Consider the following 20,441-nt stretch of genomic DNA (forward strand, 5'->3'; position numbering starts at 1 on the left):
GTGACAGCGGCTTTTCCTCCTGGTGACTGCATGCCTGCTGAAGGCTTGGGTTGCAGTGACACCTTGGTGCGTCATCCAAGGAGCAGGGTTCCTGGGCGGGGGAGGATCCTTTGGACCAGGAGAACACAGTGGGGCTGCAGTTGCCCAGAGCCGTGAGTCAGTCCTCCATGCCATGATGCACATGTGCAGCAGTTCCAGAAAGCGTGTTCACTGCATCCGAAATCCAGCCTCAGCTTCCCAGTGGCTCTGCCCACCAGCAGCACTGCTGTTCCTTTGCTCCAAGGTCTGCAGTAGGGCTGCTCAGTGTAACCATCCTGGTTTCCCTGGGACTCCAGAGAGGCGTTTGTTGCACTTGTACCTCCTGAGCTGCTGATGCAAACTGTTCAGGAGAGGCTCTGGTGTCCCTGCAGCTGCCACGTTTTAAGTAAACATTTTCTTGAATTGCCTTTTTTTTGTTATCAGGTAGAAATAGCTGTTCTAAGGTGCTGTGTTCTGCTGAGCACTGAAGTTCTCTACTGAACTAAACACTAAGTCTCTCAAGGAGGCCTTCAGCTGGGACCACAGTGGCAGTAAGAGCAGACAGGACTGCGTCTCAGGCTTGGCAGGAAGGCTGGGCTTTCCTTCTCTCACTCCAGCATTAGCTGATTAAACTATGGCACTTGGGCATGAATGGGGACTGGGAGCCTGGTGCCGTGCTGTGCAGGGCAACAGTGATAACATGAAATTCCCTATCAGGTTTGATTTATTTTGACGTTTGGGAAACAGGAAGTTTACAGACTGTTTCTAGGCACCCAAGATTGCTACTGACTTTAGATGGTGGATGAAGCAAGTTATGCTGCTGTTGTGAAATCTTGTGATAAGTACAGGCTGCATTTGCATTTCTAAGTCACAGAAATACATAAAATATACCTCTGTCTGTAGAGCAAGCTCCCAGTGAAAGCAGGTCCTGCAAACAAGCTGGAGAGCCCAGAGAGACAGTCGCTAGTTCATACATTCAGGCTGTTTTGCAGGATTTGAAATGGAGCACAGAGAAGTATAGGAAGGACTTTTCTTAGAGGGTTTTAGCATTTCCTCCCTTGCAAGCTGCATAGATGTTAGAGGAAGAATGGATTCAAGTGCCGACTTTTGCAAAGCTCCCAGAGCTCATTTTACAGCTTTGATTAAAGTTTGGTGGTTTTTTTATCTGGAATGGATCCTGTCTTCCCAAACCAGAATGGAAGGAATTACCCATGGGATGATTTAACTTTTTGGTTAGCTTCCTCTGTCACAAGGTTTCCCAAGTACATTACACAAAAACTCTTTGTGCTGAGGGCTCTGGGTGGGGCATTATACTTGGTAGTTGCTGTGCAACTTTATGATATGTCATTAGGAGACTTGGAAGGCTGTACATGTGCTCTGGGAAAAGGCTGTATTCTGATGTAAAATCCTCTGTTGGCTTGATATTGTGCTTCCTTCTCCCATGAAAGAAAGCCAGGTCCTGCACCTCACAAGGCTCTGTTGGCTCCCCTTGGAGTCAGCAAGAGTTGTGTTTGTATGTGAGCAGAATTGGTGATGGCGGCTCCTGAAGTCAGTATTTCCTGGGAGAAAAACTTGCAGCTGACAAACATTGCTATTGCAGGCTAATTTCCACTCCGCAAACCACTCATCAAGAGAACCATAAAACCCAGAACTTCCTGTGCAGATACTTTGTTTGAGGGCTAAAATAACTGACTATTTGAGAAAACAATGCTTCTATCCAGTAAGCATCTCTAGCTTTCACTGTTATGTCCGTGTCCTAACTGTTTGAAAGTGTGTGGCTGGAGAGGAGCACCCTTTCTCCAACAGATGAGAGCAAATCCTGCAGGTTTCCCAGGTGCTGTTGTGTTCTGCTTAACACAAAGTTGATTCAGAGCTAACCTGACCCAGCATTTGCAGGAGCTGCGCTTGCTCCTCCTGCTAACTGGGAGGTTGACCTTGCTTCCAGGATTTGCCGAAACAGCCCTACTGCTCCCCAACACTGGTTTAATTAAAAGAAAACTTTTTTGGGGTGAGTTGTGTGGTTATACTGCACTGATATGCTTTTTCTTTTGCAGAAGTCCAGGCTGTTCTCCTCTCCGACATGCTTGTATTCCTTCAGGAGAAGGACCAGAAGTATGTCTTTGCCTCACTGGTAAGGCTCCAACCTTTCCTTCTCCTTCCGTTTCTGTGTGAGACACCCTTGCTGTGCGTTGTGCAGCGAAGCCAGGCATTGCCTGCTAAACAACTTAATTTTCTTGCTTACAACATTTTAATTTCGGAGCAGACCCCATTCTTTTTAATGGGAAAACAAGTCTTCATGCCCCACCTCCCTTTTCAGCAGTGCCTTGGCACCGCTGATAATTGGCCTTGAAAGCCTGCCTGTCACTTGATACACTTAACTCCTTTTCAGTTTGTGCAATTCGAAGCAGTGATTGTGGTGGGAGGGGGCAATGGGATAATGCAAACGTTGTAAAAATGAATCTTAGCAGAAGGAAATGTCCCAATACATTGTGAGCTACTATGGGAGACTGAGGAGGTGAAATGCCACTGCAGTAAATTCAACAGAACAGCTTGAAAATAAATGTCAGAGAGATATATTTGTAATGCACAAGACCAAAACCACTAGATTTTGAAGGCAGGCCTCATAAAAGGGCGCTAGGCACACCGACCTGCTAAAGAAAACCTCATACCTAATTGAGGCTGTTGAGGCTGTACCTTGCAGGCATGGTCTAGACTGGCTAAACCTTGTGACCTTTCCACTCTCTGGACATTTTGAAAGCTGATAATTTGTTATTTCAGTGCCATCAATGATCTGCACAGACTCAGTGCCCTGCGCAGGGGGAGCTGATTTGCAGAGAAGTCCTGTGAGTGAGCCGCTACCAAATCACCCCAGTTGTAGCATCCTGTAAAATGCACAAAGGAGCTGACTCATATGCAGATGACACAACAGCAAAGGGATGTTTTAACTGAGCAGGCCGATTACACAAAGACCATAGCACACAATGAATGTCATCTTACACACAAGTCTTCGCCATCATAGGAGTCAGCTGTGAGCTTCTGCAAACAGCAGGGGTTTTGTGGGATTTGAAAACAAGATGTTGCTGTATCCTAGGGAGAGATTGTGAAGATAATGTGTGTGAAGCAGGCACTAGCAAACTGCACTAAGTTTAAGGAGCTGTGATATTAATGTGACAGAAAGAGTGTGGGCAGGAGGAGATGAGACCAAAGGTCTTCTGGAGTTAAAGCAAAACATGGTATAGTTTGCAAAAACCACAAAGTCAATTTTAAATAAATTCTTTGTTGAAATGGAAAAAGATGAAATTGCTTTTCCTACAGAACTGGTGGAGGAAAGCAAGCCCTTCCCTGTTCTTTGACCCTGTTAAAATGATTTATTGTTTTAATTAGCTAATAGGTTCATAAAATGTTTACAACCTGAAAGAGGTAGTGGTATGGTTATTGGGACCTTTTCAATGCCAGTTTGCATCTGGGAACTAGTACCGTTCACTCTCACGATTCATTTTGTTCCATCTGAAGGACCAGAAATCCACTGTGATCTCTTTGAAGAAGTTGATTGTACGAGAAGTGGCTCATGAAGAGAAGGGTTTGTTCCTGATCAGTATGGGTGTCAAAGATCCTGAAATGGTGGAAGTCCACGCCAGCTCCAAAGAAGAGCGTAACGGCTGGATACAGATCATTCAAGACACAATGAACACCATGTAAGCTACCAAGCTGTTCTTGCGAGGCAGGTGATCCACATGCTCATGTTCTGGTAGTAATTGAAACATGTCACTGTCCAGGGATAAAGATGAAGATGAAGGAGTTCCTTGTGAGTCTGAGTTTGAAAAGAAAGTGTCGGATGCGAAAGTGAGAGGACTGAAAGGTAAAGTCCTGCCTGGGACGGAGCTGGGGAGCAATTTTTGAAAAAATTACAGGAATTGTGTAGGTTTTGTGGTTGAACTATGACTTTTTTAAAAGGAGCGATAATCCTGCATCCAGCAAATAATTGCAGTCCATGTCTGCACCTCACCTTGCTTGCCTGATTTTTTTACTGAGCCTGCTGGGTGTTGCTGTGCAGGGTTGCGCAGGGCCTGGTTGTATTATCAGGTTCCACTAGATGGGGCCGCTGTCTCAGGAATCACTTGGTTTCCTTGCTGAAGCTTTTATTTTCTGTCTTCATCTCTGTTTTCTGTTCACCCCTACAGAACAACTTCAGCAGAAGGATAAGCAGATCCTCCTCTTGCTGGAGGAGAAGGCTAAGATCTTCCGGGACATGGCAGACAGTTCTGTGCAGGAGGACATGCCAGGCTCCAGGCTACTCTTCAGAGCCAACACAGAAGAGGCACCAAAAGGAGAGGCCATTATGAAAACTGCAATAAATGAAGGTGAGCAGGTCAGGGCGACATGTTCATTACACTGACCAATAGACCCACCTTCAGTGAAGCCGTCAGTCCTCAAGCACCAGTTTTGCACAGGGGCTGTCTTCCATCTGTCAGAATAACAGCACAGATAAGGAGATATTGCTACTCATGGTATTATCTCAGGGACAGGTAATGAGGATCAGGAAAGGAAGCAGATATTGATGGCAGCTGAAAGCACAGAAAAGAAGTCAGCACAGAGAGCAACCATGTATTGAGTCTGTGCTGGGGCCAGGAGCAGCACAGGATTTATCCTTGGCTGAAATTTGGACCATCCAAGCTTTTGCTGTGCTTCAGCAAGGTGTGAGAGTGGGGCTCGGATTCTGGCAGGCACTTCTGGTGTCTGCAGGGGACAAGCAAGTCTGTTGGCAAAGGCAAGGATGGATGGAAACTCAGGCAACTTTCCGGTGTGATTTTTGGAGAGGCTAAAAATTGTTAAATACTGTTGTCAGAGCACACCAGCATTGCCTGGAGGAAGAGAGGGAGGTGTAAGCCTGTGCAGAGCTCCAGGAATTGGAGTTAGTGGTCAGCCGGACTGTTTTTGCAGGGAGAATGCATACTGTTCATATCATTGTCATAGAAATGTGGTTTCTTAGTACAGCAAAGAAGGTGAATTTCTGACCAGAGCTCAGGCAGGGATGAAAATAGCTCAGATGCCTGAGGTGGTCTTTAACAGTGATACCATTGCTTTTTATCAGTTGAACTACTGCAAGACCTAGTGAACAGGAGCCTGGGCACTGCCCTTGGACAGCAGGTCAGTAGCACTGCCATGGAACAAGAAGGAGGAGTTGGCCCTATCTCTCTCCCTAGAAGGGCAGAAACTTTTGGAGGATTTGACAGTCATCAGATGAACGCTTCCAAGGGTGAGTAGTTACACGTGTGCATAGCATTTGTTAATAATAGATGTCACTGTATCCTCTTGCTTCAGAAGGACTCCAGCAACTGATGATTGGGGTTTCCCAGTAATAGTTGGTAGATTAAATAACAGATTAGAAAAAAAGCCTGTGTACAGGTGGAATGATGGTAGCTGAAAACCTATGGCTACGTGAGGATTAAACTTCTCAGCTCCTCACTCCTGTCTCTGTGCTCTCTCTAAATCATCTTTACTTCTTTACTTAATGTGCCATATGAAAGCATTTGGCTTCTTAATAGATTATTTTCTTTATGTTATTATTGTAATATCTGCAGCTCAGATCTTCATTCTTCAGTTATCTTCCAGCAGGAGCCTGTGCTGTTGCATTTGTGAATGGATGAGGATACTACTGAATCAAGCACCTTCTCCCCTGTCTTTGCACTTTATGCATGTGTTCCACATACAACTGCATGTGTTAGTCCTGCAGTTAAGTCTGTCTCAAAGAAATGTGTGAATATTTATTTCAGCTGCATACTTGGCTGCTTCCCAATGCACTCTTTCTTTGCCCCAGTCATCAGAAACTTCCCTGTCCTCAAATTCCATTCTTTGTGGTCTCACTCATACTCTCAACACAGCCAGTTTTGCTGCGTTAGTGTCTGTCTCAGCATTGGGATCGTTGGACCTTGTCTGACCTTCTGCATTAAAGGAGCAGTGTTAGCTTCAGACAGTCAGACATGAGAAGTATGTAGAGGTTTTCCCAGCTCTATTGGAAAGCTGCAAAGCCCTCCACAGACTTGTCATCATAATGACAAATAGATTCACACTGGAGGGGCTTGTTTAGGGTTGTGCCTCTCTCTGTTGCAGTGATGAATGGGACAACCTCAGGCTGTTCATTGCCCAGCTCTAGGTTTTCTGTAGAAGTGTCCTTTTCTGAATTAGATTGTAATTCAATAGTTGTAGGGTCTTGGGAGAATTTGGGAAACGAATGCAGGGCCTGTTTGTTGAGCTGGAGGCCAGGAAGCATGAAACCTGGCTTTCATCTCCAGTTCTTCTGTTCACAACCTGTGCAACCTTCAGCAAGGCTTATAACCTGGCTCCCCTTCGTTTTCTCCTCCAGCAAAGCAGAAGGGAGGTGTTTCCTCCTGCAAAGAGGTGGAATGTCCCAGGACATGGCACAGGAGAGAAGGTCTGTTAGGAGGACTTGAGGGTCAGCCTTTAACAGCAAAGCCTGCCTGAGGGGTGGTGGGAGGAGAGGGCCTTTGCACTAGGTACAGTGTCCTTCACATTGCTGCAGATACAGGTGTATGTACAGTTGTTTATCATTAAAAGGGTGGCAGCAGGGAGGTTACCACTGCGGGTGTGGGTTTTCCCCATGGCTGCGTCTCAGATGGCAGGGGGAGTGCAGTAGTCTTGGCAAAAGCTAGAGGACCAAAGAGCTCTGAAACTCCTTTGCCACCCACAATCAAAAGGGCAGCACGGGTGGATGGCTGCAGCCCTCCTGGCCCCACAGGTCGGCTCAGTCCTGCTCAGGAGCACTGTTACGAGCCATCCAGGAGGGAAGTTAGAAAGATAAGTTCCATGTCCTTTTGAAGACCCAGGTTTCTGATAACTAAGGTTAAGGATAAATTGCTAGCATAAAATTACACAGGGTATTGTGCAGCAGCACCTGACCCACCTGTACATTGCACTTGCACAAGAGGCATTGAAATTATACCTGCAATAATATACCCTGATATGATACTGTTACTGTTCTCCATCTGCTCTTACTCTGCCTCATGTCTTCTCAGCAAGTATTCTTTGGTAGACAGCAGTGCTGGGGCTAGACAGAGCACCAATTAGTAGGAATGTGCCAAATTTATCAGCATGTTGTCTGAAACCAAAGTCAATCCTAATCTGAATTCACATCTGCTTTTTCTGGTGGTGCCCTATACACAGGGAGCAAATGCATTTAGTGTCAAGAGCTCAGTGTCCCTTTTTGTGAAACATCTGAGTTTCCTGTATTAAATTTCTCAGACATTAGCAAGTTCATCTCTGGCTTAAAATGTTGAATAACCGGTGTCAATGCTGGCTTCTTCCTTTAGGTGGAGCAAAAGATGAAGGCGAGGATGCTCAGGACCTTCGGAGAACAGAGTCAGACAGCATTTTAAAGAAGGTATCACTTGCTTTATCTGCCTGGTGCCACGGAGTTCATATTTCAAGAGACTGATAATTCTAGTCCTGAAAAATGCCTGAAGTTCTTGACAATAAGATGTATCCTAATAAGTTAAAAATAACATAAAATTGGAAGTATGCAGCCAAGAACACTTCGCTGTAGCTAAAATCCTGACTTGAAAACCAGTGCAGATCAGTTGTATTCCTTTGTGACACAGGTTATCTGCCATCTGTCTGCAGATCAGCTAAAGCATGTGTTTAATTATGCATCGTTATTAAAATTATAAGGTCAACTATAACCTTGCAGCTATTCTTGCTGTGGATCGATCCATCATATAACTGCAAAATGATACCTAATTAACATTTTATTTTATATGATTTTAACTTGCCTAAAAAACATGCATGAGTTCTCCCAGAATGGAAGACAGAGAGGAGGGAGTTTAATGGGTCTGTCGTTAGTTCAGCTTCAGAACACATTTGCTGTGATTTCTCATTGTCCTCATATTAAATCTGTGATCTTTTGATAGGGTGGAAATGCTAATCTGATGTTCATGTTGAAAAGGAATAACGAGGTAAGAATTGATTCCATTGCTCAGCTGTTTCCTTCATTTAAGTGGCAAGTGAATTTGTCTCAATAGGTGATAACGCAGAAGAAAATACATTTCATTTGCTGAAGCGCATGTAGGCTTTTAAATACATTAAGCTAAACCCACTGTGTCATTTATTTGTTTAACCTTGGATGTTCAGACAGGGAATTCACTGATTGTCATCTGCTTGCCAGCAGGATGATATCTGCTGATTATAGGCAGCAAGGGTTAATTACCACTAGGATGCGCAGGGCTGTATTTATTGTACATCTGCAGACAGAGGGAGTTTAATTTTATGTTGCAGGTGCAGTGAATTGGGGCAATTGGATTTCTATTCTCCCTTTGATACACATTCATAACTCCCAATTAGCATTAATGGCAGAATGAGAAGCAGTTCTCTTAATACTTCTATTGCGGATACTGTGGTAGTTTTTCTTCTTAAAAGTAATTGTAGGATATGAGACATTCAGAGAAATTTTTAGCTAGGCTAAAAATATATTTAGGGATATTGCAGTGCTCCAGAGTAGTTTGTTATGTATTGATGCATGATGTGTTCGCAGCTACCTGTATTTTCAGGGAGCCTCCACGAACCCGCCTGCTGTAGTTGTGTGCCTGCTGTATGGCAGCTTTTCTGTCTAATGACAGTGAGACTTGTGTGGGTCATTGAGAGGGTGAGAGACTACAAATAGCCCACATTAATTTTAAGATTTCTTCTTTTTTCACCCTTGAAGTTTTTTCCCTGCAATTTTTAAGTGAACTGTGGGGTTTCATCCCAATTACTCTACTTGTTCTTGAGCAAGCTGATGCTGTGGGAAATGGTTTGCAGAGACAACCTGGGAGTTCCCATGAGGTCTGTGCCATTTGGTGTTTCTGCAGATGGTTCCTCCCCTGCCACACTGACAGCTAGGAAAGTGAGGAAGATGATGCCAGGCACCTCTGAGAGATGTCCAAAGGATATATTTGTGTACTGGGGGGGTGACACAGTCATGGCAAGTGAAGAGTGAGAAACAGGAAAGTGTAGAAGGATGGTGGTACAGTTTGTCAGACCCACCAGTGGATCACAGTGGAAAAGGAGGGTGCTTTATGCATACCCTGGCACCCAGTGAGATCTAATAGCAACGCTTTTGTTTTCTCGCAGCAGGTCCTCCAAACCATTACCAGCCTCCATAAGCTGCTCAGTGCTTTGCAGGTAGGCTTGGCCGTTCATCCCGCTTTTGCATGCTGCTTGCCCAAACCGCGCATCCTGCCAGCCAGTAACAGCCCCCCATCTCCCCTTCCCCTTCGCCTGTCACATCTGTGCATGGCTCAATAGCCTGCTGCTGGCTTGCAGGCAGTGTGCCGGCAGGTTCTAGGAATGAGCTGGTGCCTAAGTGAACCAGTGCTTGCCTGAATTTGAGGAGCTGCTGCAGGAGATGCTCTGCCAGCATCCTCTGGTAGCTCGGCTGTGAGGCAGCAGTGCCGAGTTGCGAATTTCATGGGAGAAGGGGTTCAATACAGCACCCTGAGGTTTTCAGGTATGGAGCCTCTCTCTGTGGAGAGGGTGGTGCAGTGATTTGTCCCCCTCTCTCCTAGGGTGTTGTGCTGCAGCAGGACACTTACATCGAGGACCAGAAGCTGGCTTTGAGTGAGAGGGCTCTGACCCGAAGCTTCTTCCGGCCAACCTCACTGCTGGAGCAGGAGAAGCAGCGCAACCTGGAGAAGCAGCGCCAGGAGCTGGCCAACCTGAAGAAGCAGCAGATACAGCACCAGGAGGAGAAACGGAGGAGAGAGAAGGAATGGGAAGTCCGGGAAAAGGAGCTGGCAGAGCAGGAGGCCCACCTGGCCCAGCGAGAGGAGCAGGTCCAGAGAGGGTGGCAGGATCTGGAGCGGGAGCGAGAAGAGCTGCAGGTGAAGAAGGCCTCCTACCAGCTTGACCTGGAGAGGCTTCGCACAGCGCAGAAGCAGCTGGAGAGGGAGAAGGTGCAGTTCAAGCAAGATGTGGAGCGATTTGCTCAAATGCGGCAGGAGTCTGACCGCAACCAGGTAAATGATGCCAATGGCCAGGCTGCTGAGAAAGCTGTGCGCTGCAGGGAGGTCCCGGCTGGCTCCTGGGCCAGCTGCATGCCAGCAGTGATAGACTGATGCCAGCCCAGCCCCAGATGTGCAGGGCCTGGCATTTAAAACTGGCTCTTTGCTTACATGTGACATTCAGAGCTGTGTTTCCTGCACCTCCACAGCTCCTGAGGCATTGCCAGTGTTGACGTAACATGGTTATTCAGGATGCCTGGCAGGTGGTCCTGAGCAGCAGGTGGTAACAACAGTCTGAGCTCTGCCTGCTTTTCTGTGCCGTGTGTTGGTGGACAGCAGAGCATAAGTGGCTGGCTCGCAGAGGGATGCCCTAGACAATCCCAGGAGGTTGATACTGCCTTTGACACTGGCCTTCACCTCATGGAGGCTGAATTCTGGGCAGCAGTCAGGCAGATGAGATGTCCTTCTCAGAAACCGCCTGAGCGTTGTGAGTTACCTGCACCCTCCAGCCACACTGCAGAGGAAGGCTGTTTGTACGCTTACATCCATCTCCAGAAGCGTTCTTGATGTCCAGCAAAGAGATGTGCATTGTCCTAAAGTGACTGGGCACCTGCAGCCTGGCCATGGCTCAGTCAGCAAAGGTCCCTGGCTCTGCTGCATGAGGCTTCTGGTGTCTGGCTGCCCACAACCAGAAAGAAAAGCCCACATGCTGATTCTGCTCTGGGCATTTTTCAGCAAGCTGGGGTTTATTTTTTTACAACTGCATCAGTCTGGCTGAGGAGAACAAGCATCCATTGGCAAAACATGGGCTGAATTTGATCCTTAAGCCTGTTGTTGATCATTTGCTTGTTTGTAATTCACTAATTCTGAATGTAATTTGCTTAGAGCTGTAGCAAAATTAGTTTATAAATGTTGGATTGCAGAATGGAAATTATTTTGGGTGCCTGAATGGGCTAATTGCAGAGCTCAGCAGTGTGCTCTGGAAAGCAAATCATCAGAGGAGGGCTTGCTCCCTCCAACCCCAGCTCCTGATCAGGCCAGAAGTTTTCTGAGCGCACAGTAAAGCTGTTCCAGCGTCGAGCACATGTCGACACGCAAGGGGCATGGATGCTATAAAAGAGGCTGAGAGGTAAAATAACTGCGAGGCCTGGGGGATTAGAAGGAAGCACCTTTTCAAGGCAGGTATCTTACTGACATTTCAGAGCTATTAATAGAGGGTTCGGTGAGGCTTTGTTGAGCTGTTGTTTTGATCTTGCCTTTGAATGTGCAGGCTCAATTACATCCTGAGACAGCCGTTAGGGGAAAAAAAAAAATCAGGAAATTTTTTTTTGCTTTCATCTTTTGCTTGGGAAGGCTTCCTTTGACACATGCCGCTCCAGTGCTGTGTGCTGGCTTTCCCTCCCAGAGAGGCACACTTCTCCTTGGCCTTCTGCCACCATCTGTGTGCGCGAATGATGCAGGGTGAGTCTTGGTATTGAGATCTTAGAGAATATTTGCCCTTGGCTTGTTGATACATAGCATAGTACATGTAGGAGCAAAAGATACCGGAGCATTACTCTTTATATGCCTTGTTTTTTCATCTTAAACAAAAAGGGCTTCTCTCATTGCTTTGCCTGGATGAGCACCACTTTTTTAGCTGGTGAATGGTCTGGATAGATGACAAGAATAACCTCTGAGTGGTCTGGGACACACCTTTCCTATCCAGGTTCTCTGCTAGCCTTTTTCATGCCCCAATGAAACACTTCTCTTTTCCTTTATAGGTTTCAAATCTACACGAGAAACTCGCAAGAGTCCCTTCCCAGTGCAGCATCGATGACTCGTCCAAGCAAAAGAGCCCTTCCCTTCCTAAACAAGGGCACTTTGATGCAGAACTGTCTGTCTCCCCCAAAAGGAACAGTCTTTCAAGGACACACAAAGAGAAAAGCACTTTCCATTTGCTTAGCACAACAAACCAGACTAACAAGGCAGCTGAGGAACATTCCCAGATGCCTACCCGCCTCTTCAGTTTAGCCAAACCAAAGGAGAAGAAGGAAAAGAAGAAAAAGGGCAGGGGACATCGCTCCCAACAATCTGGTGAGTGTCGGGGAACGTCATAGGTGTGTTTTCGCGTTGGTGAGCTGGCTTTTCCCTCCAGCCAGTGAACCTGTGGAAGCCATAAAATCTAGCCTTGAATGTGGATGGTAACACAGGGATGGAGAAGATCAGGTGGATGAGTGGAGTTCCCAGCTTGGAGTGATCTTCTTTGGGGTTTTCTGCCTGTTCTACAGCCCCTGGGGTTGTCAGAGGGACCCACTCTGCTCCCTGCTTCTTCCCTTCCCTCTCCTATCCTGAGCAGCCTCCATGGGCTGGATTCTCCATTTATTTTTCAGCTTGCTCTGCTTTGAGATAGAAAATGTCCTGCTTCAGTGTATGTGCTTTCTGGAGCTGCGGCTGGGATGCTCCTGGCTGTTGCAGCCCCTGTGGCAGTGCTGTCTGCTTTAACTCTGTTGTAGTTTGGAAGCGATACCCGCAGCCCTTCTGGTGGCCTCTCCCTTCCCCTCAAGCCAGTCTATCTTGTCTCTTGATCTGAAAAAAAGCACGCATTTTTTTTCTCTGGTAGTTTTGCATCCCCTTAGGACTCAATTCTGCACCTCAAACCTCTGACCCACATGAAATTTGATCTCACGCCGTCAGATGACCGGCTTCATCCATATGAAGTCACTGATGTTTTCCAGTTTGGGCACAGGAAAGCTCACCAATTACAAGATGTAATTTCATGGTAGCTCTTAAGGGAACTGCACATCTTTTAAAGCACCCCGTGCATTTGGCAGACAGTGGGGTTTCCATGCACGTGGGGTCCCACTCTGCCTGGTGTATTTCTGTATTCCCATAATGATTCCCACCTGGTTTTTGTGCTGCAGATTCTCACTCGTCAGAAGCACCTCCAGAGGGCGAGGAGATCTTCTGCTGAGCACGGACAGTTCCATCAGTCACTCTCGGCATTGGTACAGTGGACATCTCCCTGCCTGCTCTACAGCACGCTGCTGGTGCCTGCATCTGACAAGCATCTGGAGGTTTTAAGTAAAACATGTTATGAAGTCTGTTAAGTGGTGGGAAAAGGCCTCTCTCCTGTGGTTTTGCTGAAATCTCACCACGGAGGCTTGACGGCACGGCAAATAGTACCACCGCTCTGTGCAAACCTTGGGTTAAATGGATTGGGATAGATGTTTTCTGTCTCTTCTTACTGCTAAAGGATGAGAGAACATAGCCTTAAGGGGTCTGTGCCTTCAAATTCCCCTTTTCTGGGGAACATAACCAAAACCAAGCATTTAGCAAAAGATTAGGACTCTACAAATGGTGCGAACACACTGGCATATATAGATATACTGTATATATACATATATGTATCTATGTATCCACTGGGATATGCTTACAGTCTGTACAGCCAAGCTTAGCTCGGCCCATGGGGATAGATGATACCTGATGACTTTCAGGGAGCACGTAGATATTAAATATCTTGCCCTTACTGCTCCGATTGTAATGCCATTGACTTGCACACCCCTTTTGTGCTCATGGTATATAGACTGGTTTCGGAAAGGTACCTTACACCAGGAAGCAGTAATAGCATTCAAAACAAAAGTTCAGAGGAAAAAACCAAAATCTAAAGTAATTCTGAAAGATTTCCATGGGACAGAGGATTTAACTGTCAGACTGTTTCCAGAAACAAGCAGAATGTCTTTAAGTATATTTTAAACAATGCAGAAAAGAGAAATATGGTAGCTTGTAAGGCAGTCCCAGGAAGCCAGAACAGACAGTGTTGAAGTGGGAGCAACTCTCAAGCAACTTTTTTTACCCAGTCTCTTTTGAGCTCCAGCTCACTCCTGCCCATCCCCTTAGTAAAGTGGTTTGGTTTTGGTTTGTTTTTTTGGTTTGTTTGGGGTTTTTTGCCAGAATATAGTTCTCCAGTTGCATTTGACATCCCTTCATTACAAGCCTGATGAGTTACTGGAGAGATGGCTGAAAATCTGCTTTTAGGGACCTTTGTTCTGTTGTTTCTATTTTTCTTCCCCTGCGTTTTGTGTTACTGTTGGGCTTCTTTTTCTCTGGGTTTCGTCCGCTTCCCTTGCTCATTTATAAGGTAAAATGAGACAACAGCAATTTCAGAGCACTTCAGTGAGGCATCACAGGTCAGGGGACTGAGTGCTGTGAGCAGAGTGAACTCCAAAGAGGTGGCCCCTAGTCCCTATGCCTGTAAAATACCGTGCGCTTATTAACAATTTCTGGGGAGAAGATATATTCTCATGGACAAAACCACTGTGGGACAGGTCCAAAGGTCCAGCGTGGCAGGTCCATTTCCAGCACCATGGGCTCTAGGGTGAAAGTGTCCATGCATCCCGTGTCACCGTCAGCAGAAGGGGAATGTCTGAGGGTGGCTCTCCCTGTGCTGACTGCCAGGTGTTTGTGCAGCTGTTAAATACAGGGATGTGTTCAATGGGGGAAGAGAAATGCAGCGAGCCAAACTTTTTTCCAAAATTATTGTTCTTCCAGACCCTCTCAGGGGAATTACCCGAGTGGATTTGTAAATGGTTACGAGACGCTATCAGCTTCGAAATAGCTCAAGGGTTTGCTCAGAGTTTGAAGCTGTCAAGTGCATTTCCTTTCCTACCAGTTTTTCTTTAAAAAAAAAAATATATATATATATATATTTCTCTTCTTGCACTATTGTTTGGTTTCAATTTGCTCTCTGGCTTCTCACAAGCTAGTAACCTGCAGCAGTTTTCAGAGTTCAGTGCTGATGAGTATCAGCAGCATTGATGGTGAGGTGGATGCGTAGACTGGTCTGTCTTGGTCAGTGCAGGAATCCTAAACCGCCTGCTTGCTTTTGAAGCTCTCTAAATGTTTAAGACTCGGGAAAAGGAAAAAAAAAAAAAAAAAAAGGAAGAAAGGAAAAAGGTTTGAGATTTATTTTTATTTTGATTTTTTTAAATATTATTTGGTGCTTGTTCTTAATTGCAAGCAGGGCTTGCAAAAATATTTATCTTTCTGTTTATTTGAAAGAGTTCTTTTTTAAAAGAAGTTTACTTGGTTTTATTTTTTTATTTCTTTTTAGTTTTGCTTTTGTTTAGGGGTTTGAGAGGTGGTTTGGTTTTTTTATCATCCCCCCCCCCCCCCCCCCTTTTTTTTGGTTTTTTTGTTTTCTTATCAAGAAATTGGTAAACCAAATGTTATCTCCCTGGTTCCTGCAAAACCAGGGTTTGGGCAGTGCTGCTTTGCAGCCCATGCCATGGCCAGAGTTACACAATTTCAGCTGAGAGCTTTCTTTAAGGCAGAACATCTTTGGGCCAAAAAAAATTCTGGAGAAAGAAGCAGTGACTTCAGACAAGACGACTCCTATCAGTTAGTTTCTTTGTTTAAATATTTTGTTTAGGTTTTGTCGTACCTCTTGGAGGCAAAAGAAAAAGCAAAGCATGGAGCATCTTGCAGTGATGTGAGGGTTCAGTCGCTTCTCTAGGGAGATACAGGCAGCTCTTCTCCTGAACCTGAAGGGAGCTGAAGGAGGCATGTGCTGGTGTGGTGGTGTTACCTTTTTCATGACAAACCCCCCAGCTTCAGAAAATACCTTCTGCTCTGCTACTTACACATCTGCAAAAATGAATGTGCCAAGCTGAATTTTTTGGAAACCAAAGCAGTGCATGGCTCATGTACTGTTGTGTAAACAGAGATGAGATCCCCGGTACTTCTGAAAGTTCCCCTCAGTCTGTAATAGCCTGTGCCAGTATGAGCTTTTCTTTTTATCCTGCTGTGTTTTCCCCAGTCCCAGCGCATCTTGAATTCACGACACAGGAATGTCCCATGGCTCTGAGAAGGGTATCAAAAGGCATGACCCAGGGCAGCAGGGCTGAGTCTCTGCCTGGCTTGACCATCTCTTCTGATCTGTGCAAATCAAAAAAAAAAAGAGTGTTCAGTGCCCTAAGTGAAAATAGTACATGCTAAGTGATCTCCTAATGTCCTCATGGTTCCTTGTCACAGAAACCATGGGTGTGAGTCAGAAACATACTGACCAGGGATACTGTGTATCAAAGCTGCTTGTGTTTTAATTTCTGGTGGACAGACCTTTGTCCCTGGAGGTTGTATGTTACTGTATGATTCACTTTTTTGGAATGAAGCCTTTCCTCCCACACTGCTTCCTCCTTGTTTCACCTTTAGGAAGGCAAGGGCTTGTTTTTATGTCTTCAGCCTTTTATTTTTCTCCTCTCAGGTTTTCTTTGGAAAGACTTGGCATAGGTTCCCAGAGCCAGATTCCCACTCTGATCCCTGCAGGTTGCCTAAGGTTGTCTGCTAGCGTATGGTCCCAGCTTTGCATCACCAAAGCCTTTTCTCTTCCTGGCCTTGAAATTGTGTTTGCTCCAGTTCCATGCCTGGCATCCATCCTGCAGTTGTTGAAAGCATGTTATTTCTTCAGCCCAGCCTGATGCTGTAGCTGGTTCCCATAGCCAGCCACTTGATCCCGTTTGGAGCACCCAAACCACCCTGTTTGGCGTAGGGTTCCTGGGACACAGGGCATACTACGAAATGTCTGTGCAAAGCCCGTATTGTTGGAGGGAGAAGAGGACCCTGCTAGGGCTCTTGGAGCCTTCCTGTGCTAGTGTTTCATAGAGGGGAAAAATCAGACTTTCTTTCCTTGCACTTTTCTGTGCCTGGTCTTTTATCACTGCCCAACAGAAGGGGCTTCAACAACCAGGGAAGTGGGAGCGTGGGCTCAGATGAAGTACAGCAGTGGTCAGTGTTAGCTGGGGGTGCCAGAATACCCTGGTGACAGAGAGTAGCTGTAGCAAACGGTGTGAGACTTGATGGAGTCATGTGAGGTTGGCCTTAGCTTCTTTTAAATGAAGTGATCATCTCAACATGTAACTTGATGTCAATTCGATGCCATAAAGCACTTTAAATGGAACTGGTCTTGTCCCTTATTATTTTGCTTATGTGGAGACAATCAGCTTTGCCATTGCTCCCCTCTCTGCATCCCCAGCAAAATCTGAGCTGTGAGTAGACATTGCTGGTTGGGTTTGGCTTTACCCTGGGAGGAGAGGAAGGGCCAAGCTTTTTGTATTATTTTTAGACCAAAGTGGGTGTGAATCTGACTACAGTCCCACTGCAGACAGGGTGAGTGGCAGGACCAGAGAACTGGCTTATGATGGCTCAGGTATATCCCCTGGGAGAGCCCATGCTGGCATCACCATCACCTTCCTCACACCTCACAGCAGGTACTGCTGCCAGTTGGGAAGCAGTCCTGCCAGCGGTTTGCCCACTATCTCCTTTTCCTTGGAGAAACCCAGAGCGAAGGAGGTGTGGGAGGATGCAGCCGAATGAGTGAAGTGAGGCCCTTCCCGTGCACTAAGTTATATACGGTCCAGGCCATTGGGAGACCTTCTAGATGCCATCCCTGGGGCAGGAGCTCTCACCACCGCTGAGGGTGGACTTTTCTCTTTGCTCTTGAAGTTTGACCGCTGCTGAGAAGCACAGTAATGCCATTAGCTTGTGTGGGTTTGTACTGCCTTTCAAAGGCAAGAGCATCTGTAGAGTCCAATCATCTTTGCACCTTCCTTGAGGCACTAGGGTATCACAAAGCTGTTGCTGAAACACCCAGATCCAGTCCTTACGAATGCCGCCGAGTCAGAAGAGGTTCATCAGGTGCCAAATCCCAAGGAGTCTAGGGTATCTGTGGCATGGGGCAAGGGAGGACTGGGTGGGGGGCACAAAAGAATATCTGCTAAAATCCCACAAAACATTCCTTGTTAACCAGAACTCTGGAAATTTTTCTGCCTGCTGGCCAGGTTTGGGAATTTACATAATTTAAGGCACTCTTTTAAATAAAAAAGTCTCCCCTGCTGCTCATAACTCTTGCTTCGTTTGTCAGAAGGGGCAGCAGTCGATGATTCTTGATCCGGTGATGCAGCTAAGTTTTAAAGATAGGTGAGCTGAACTGGCTTAATCTCATGCACCTCATGCTCTTCAGTGATGGGAAGCACAATGCTAGCTCCTTTCCCACCTGCATTTTCAGGACCCTTTCTTTCCACACGCATTTCACTGACACTGATGCTTTGCCCAAATATATTCAGCTTCCATTGCTTGGGGGGAGGGGGGAACAGGATAACATTCACTGCTTTGCATACAGCTGTAAGCTTCGTATGTATTTAAGCTGTCTATAGGTATCCATCCTTTCCATGCTCTGAAATATTTTACTATTTTCTTTATTGATATTAAACACTGACTCAAAAAGAAAAAAAAATAAAAATCTATGTCCAGTTCAGTTCGCCTATGGTTAAACTTTAGCTTGGTGTTTATTTTGTACTAATACAGAATGCACTTGAGTAATTCCCAGAGCATTGAGGAGGTGTATTATAATAACCTGATATACCTCTGCTTTTGGTTTGTTTCTTGAAAAAAAAAAAAAAATGCTTTGCATTTTCATGTTGAACCCGTTAAAAGTTTAAAAAAAAAGTTGAAAAAAATAATTTTTAAAAAAAGAGGGTAAAACCTAATTGCTGTATGTTAATTTGTAATTATGTAAAAAGTGAGCAGGTTATTGACTGTAAAATTCTTCAGTTTTTCTGTGACTTGCCAGAAGCCATTAGGTTTTGTAACAAGCTTTTATTTATCTTCCTTTTTAGTTATCAGCATCAACCTCTTGTAAAGTCATTTTTCCTCTAAATAAATCTGATTTTAAGTCTGAGTTTTCTGCACAATTTATTTCCACACCTTTGGTATTTCTGCTGTTGACCCTTTTGCATCGATGTAGCCCTAACCTGTAATCAAATGTTTGCATTGCTTTTATCATCCAGATTCCAGTCTGTACCCATTGGACCCTTTAACTTGTTTTCCTTCTTTTAGAAGATTTGCATTTTGCTGAAGGGCATATGGCCATAACGATATTCAGCTCCTTGGGTTGTTCTTCCCCGCCACACACAGGGCTTTTCATCATAGTACAAGAAGAGGAAGTGTCACAGCTGCTATCTCAGCCACTTCAGCTCCGTAAGCTGAGATAAATGGCAGTCTGGTGGCTGCGTGTGCTGTCTTGCAGCGTAGAGTTTCTGCAACCTGCTAAAATAGCTCTGCGTCTTCAGCACATCCTGGACACGGGGGACTTATCTCATTTGGCTGAGAGAACTAGAGATGCCACGTCCCGTCACAGGGACAGGGATGAAGAGAGGAGGGATGTCTGCACCCACAGTGCAGTGTGCTTTACATATTTCCACATCCCCTGCAAGAGGAGGCCCAGCAGAAGAGCTGTAGCCAGCGTCCAGGTGGTTCCTCTCCCCCGGGGAGATGAAGGTACGTGGTGTTCTCAGTGCCTGCAGGCATCAGTCCAGGCAGAGGAGGGTGCCAAAAGTACAGAGCCAAAGCAGAGTTTGCTCCACAGCGCGATGAGGAGCCAGCACAGAAGACCACGATGGCTGGAGTTTCTCCACCATTTTTTCTTTTACCTATAAAAGCAATCACAGCTGCCCTTGTGCCGCGGGTGCTGCGCAGGACTGAAGCGTCTTCTCCCCAGGTGGAAAGAGCAGCGAGACCTGCCCCCTTCATCCTCTGCGTATTGATTTTGAGGCAGAGGCATTGCTTCATTTTACATGTATTATCTCACTTGTCTTTAGAGGTGAGATACAGAAGGAGAGAGGATGCCTGAGGAGAATCAGTTGCATTGATCAAAGCCTCCAGGTCGTCGCCGTGAGCACTGCTTGGCAGCGTTGGGTTGTTTAACAGGCGCTAGGAAATGCCAGCCCGCCCTCCTGCGCGCTGTTTGCCTGCAGTGCAGCGCACGCACGTATTTTCCCCTCTCCTCACATCTGCGCTGCATGTGCTGTTCTAAAACCCTGAAGCATGTCAGTGAGCCCAAGCCTATGCCCTGTCACGCAGCACTCGCTCCGAGATGGGCAGCTCCCTGGGTGTGTGAGACAGGAGATGAAAGAGCGCCTTTATCTCCACGGCTGGTCAGTAGTCCTCATTTTGTTTGCACTCCCATTCGTCCCAGCTCGCCTATTTACCCAAGCAAATAAAAGCTTTTGCCGAACCGTCGGCTCCTGTGTGTGGTGTTTAAAGAGCACGTTTTTCTGTGGCCCCTCTTGGCTCTGCAAGCTGGATGCCGAACAAAAGCACTGCCTGGGTTACCCCAAGCCTTTGCATTGCTGCGGTGGAACAACGGCTGCTGCTGGCGCTGTGAGCTGCTACTGCTGGCAGCCCTGGTTCACCAGGCTGCTACGGTATCACCGGCGTTGGCCACGGGAGGAGGAAGAGCACGTTTACTGATGACAAATCACGTGTAGAAAATCGGATTCTTGTGGAATCAAACTCCTGGCAGGGAAAGGTGCAGAGCAAAGCAGGCAGCATGTGCTTCTCTGGTCCCACACAGCACCAACCGAAGCACCCCCGTTTCCGTAGGCCAGAGCGGGGCCTGGC

The 20,441-nt window shown here is 46.3% G+C and overlaps 1 protein-coding gene across 1 annotated transcript in view; it reads left to right on the forward strand.

Moving 5' to 3' along the window:
* Positions 1–18,720, forward strand: part of AKAP13 (A-kinase anchoring protein 13) — a 76,136-nt gene extending 57,416 nt beyond the window's left edge. The window contains exons 20-30 of the mRNA XM_055715876.1: positions 2,073–2,149; positions 3,532–3,713; positions 3,795–3,877; positions 4,200–4,379; positions 5,111–5,275; positions 7,347–7,417; positions 7,944–7,988; positions 9,142–9,192; positions 9,576–10,025; positions 11,771–12,083; positions 12,911–18,720. Coding sequence (XP_055571851.1) covers positions 2,073–2,149; positions 3,532–3,713; positions 3,795–3,877; positions 4,200–4,379; positions 5,111–5,275; positions 7,347–7,417; positions 7,944–7,988; positions 9,142–9,192; positions 9,576–10,025; positions 11,771–12,083; positions 12,911–12,960 — 1,667 coding nt within the window. The 3' untranslated portion in view covers positions 12,961–18,720. The remainder of the gene's footprint in view (positions 1–2,072; positions 2,150–3,531; positions 3,714–3,794; positions 3,878–4,199; positions 4,380–5,110; positions 5,276–7,346; positions 7,418–7,943; positions 7,989–9,141; positions 9,193–9,575; positions 10,026–11,770; positions 12,084–12,910) is intronic.
* The last annotated feature ends 1,721 nt before the right edge of the window (positions 18,721–20,441 follow it).

Source organism: Falco cherrug, chromosome 7 (assembly GCF_023634085.1).
Source record: "Falco cherrug isolate bFalChe1 chromosome 7, bFalChe1.pri, whole genome shotgun sequence".
NCBI lineage: Eukaryota > Metazoa > Chordata > Aves > Falconiformes > Falconidae > Falco > Falco cherrug.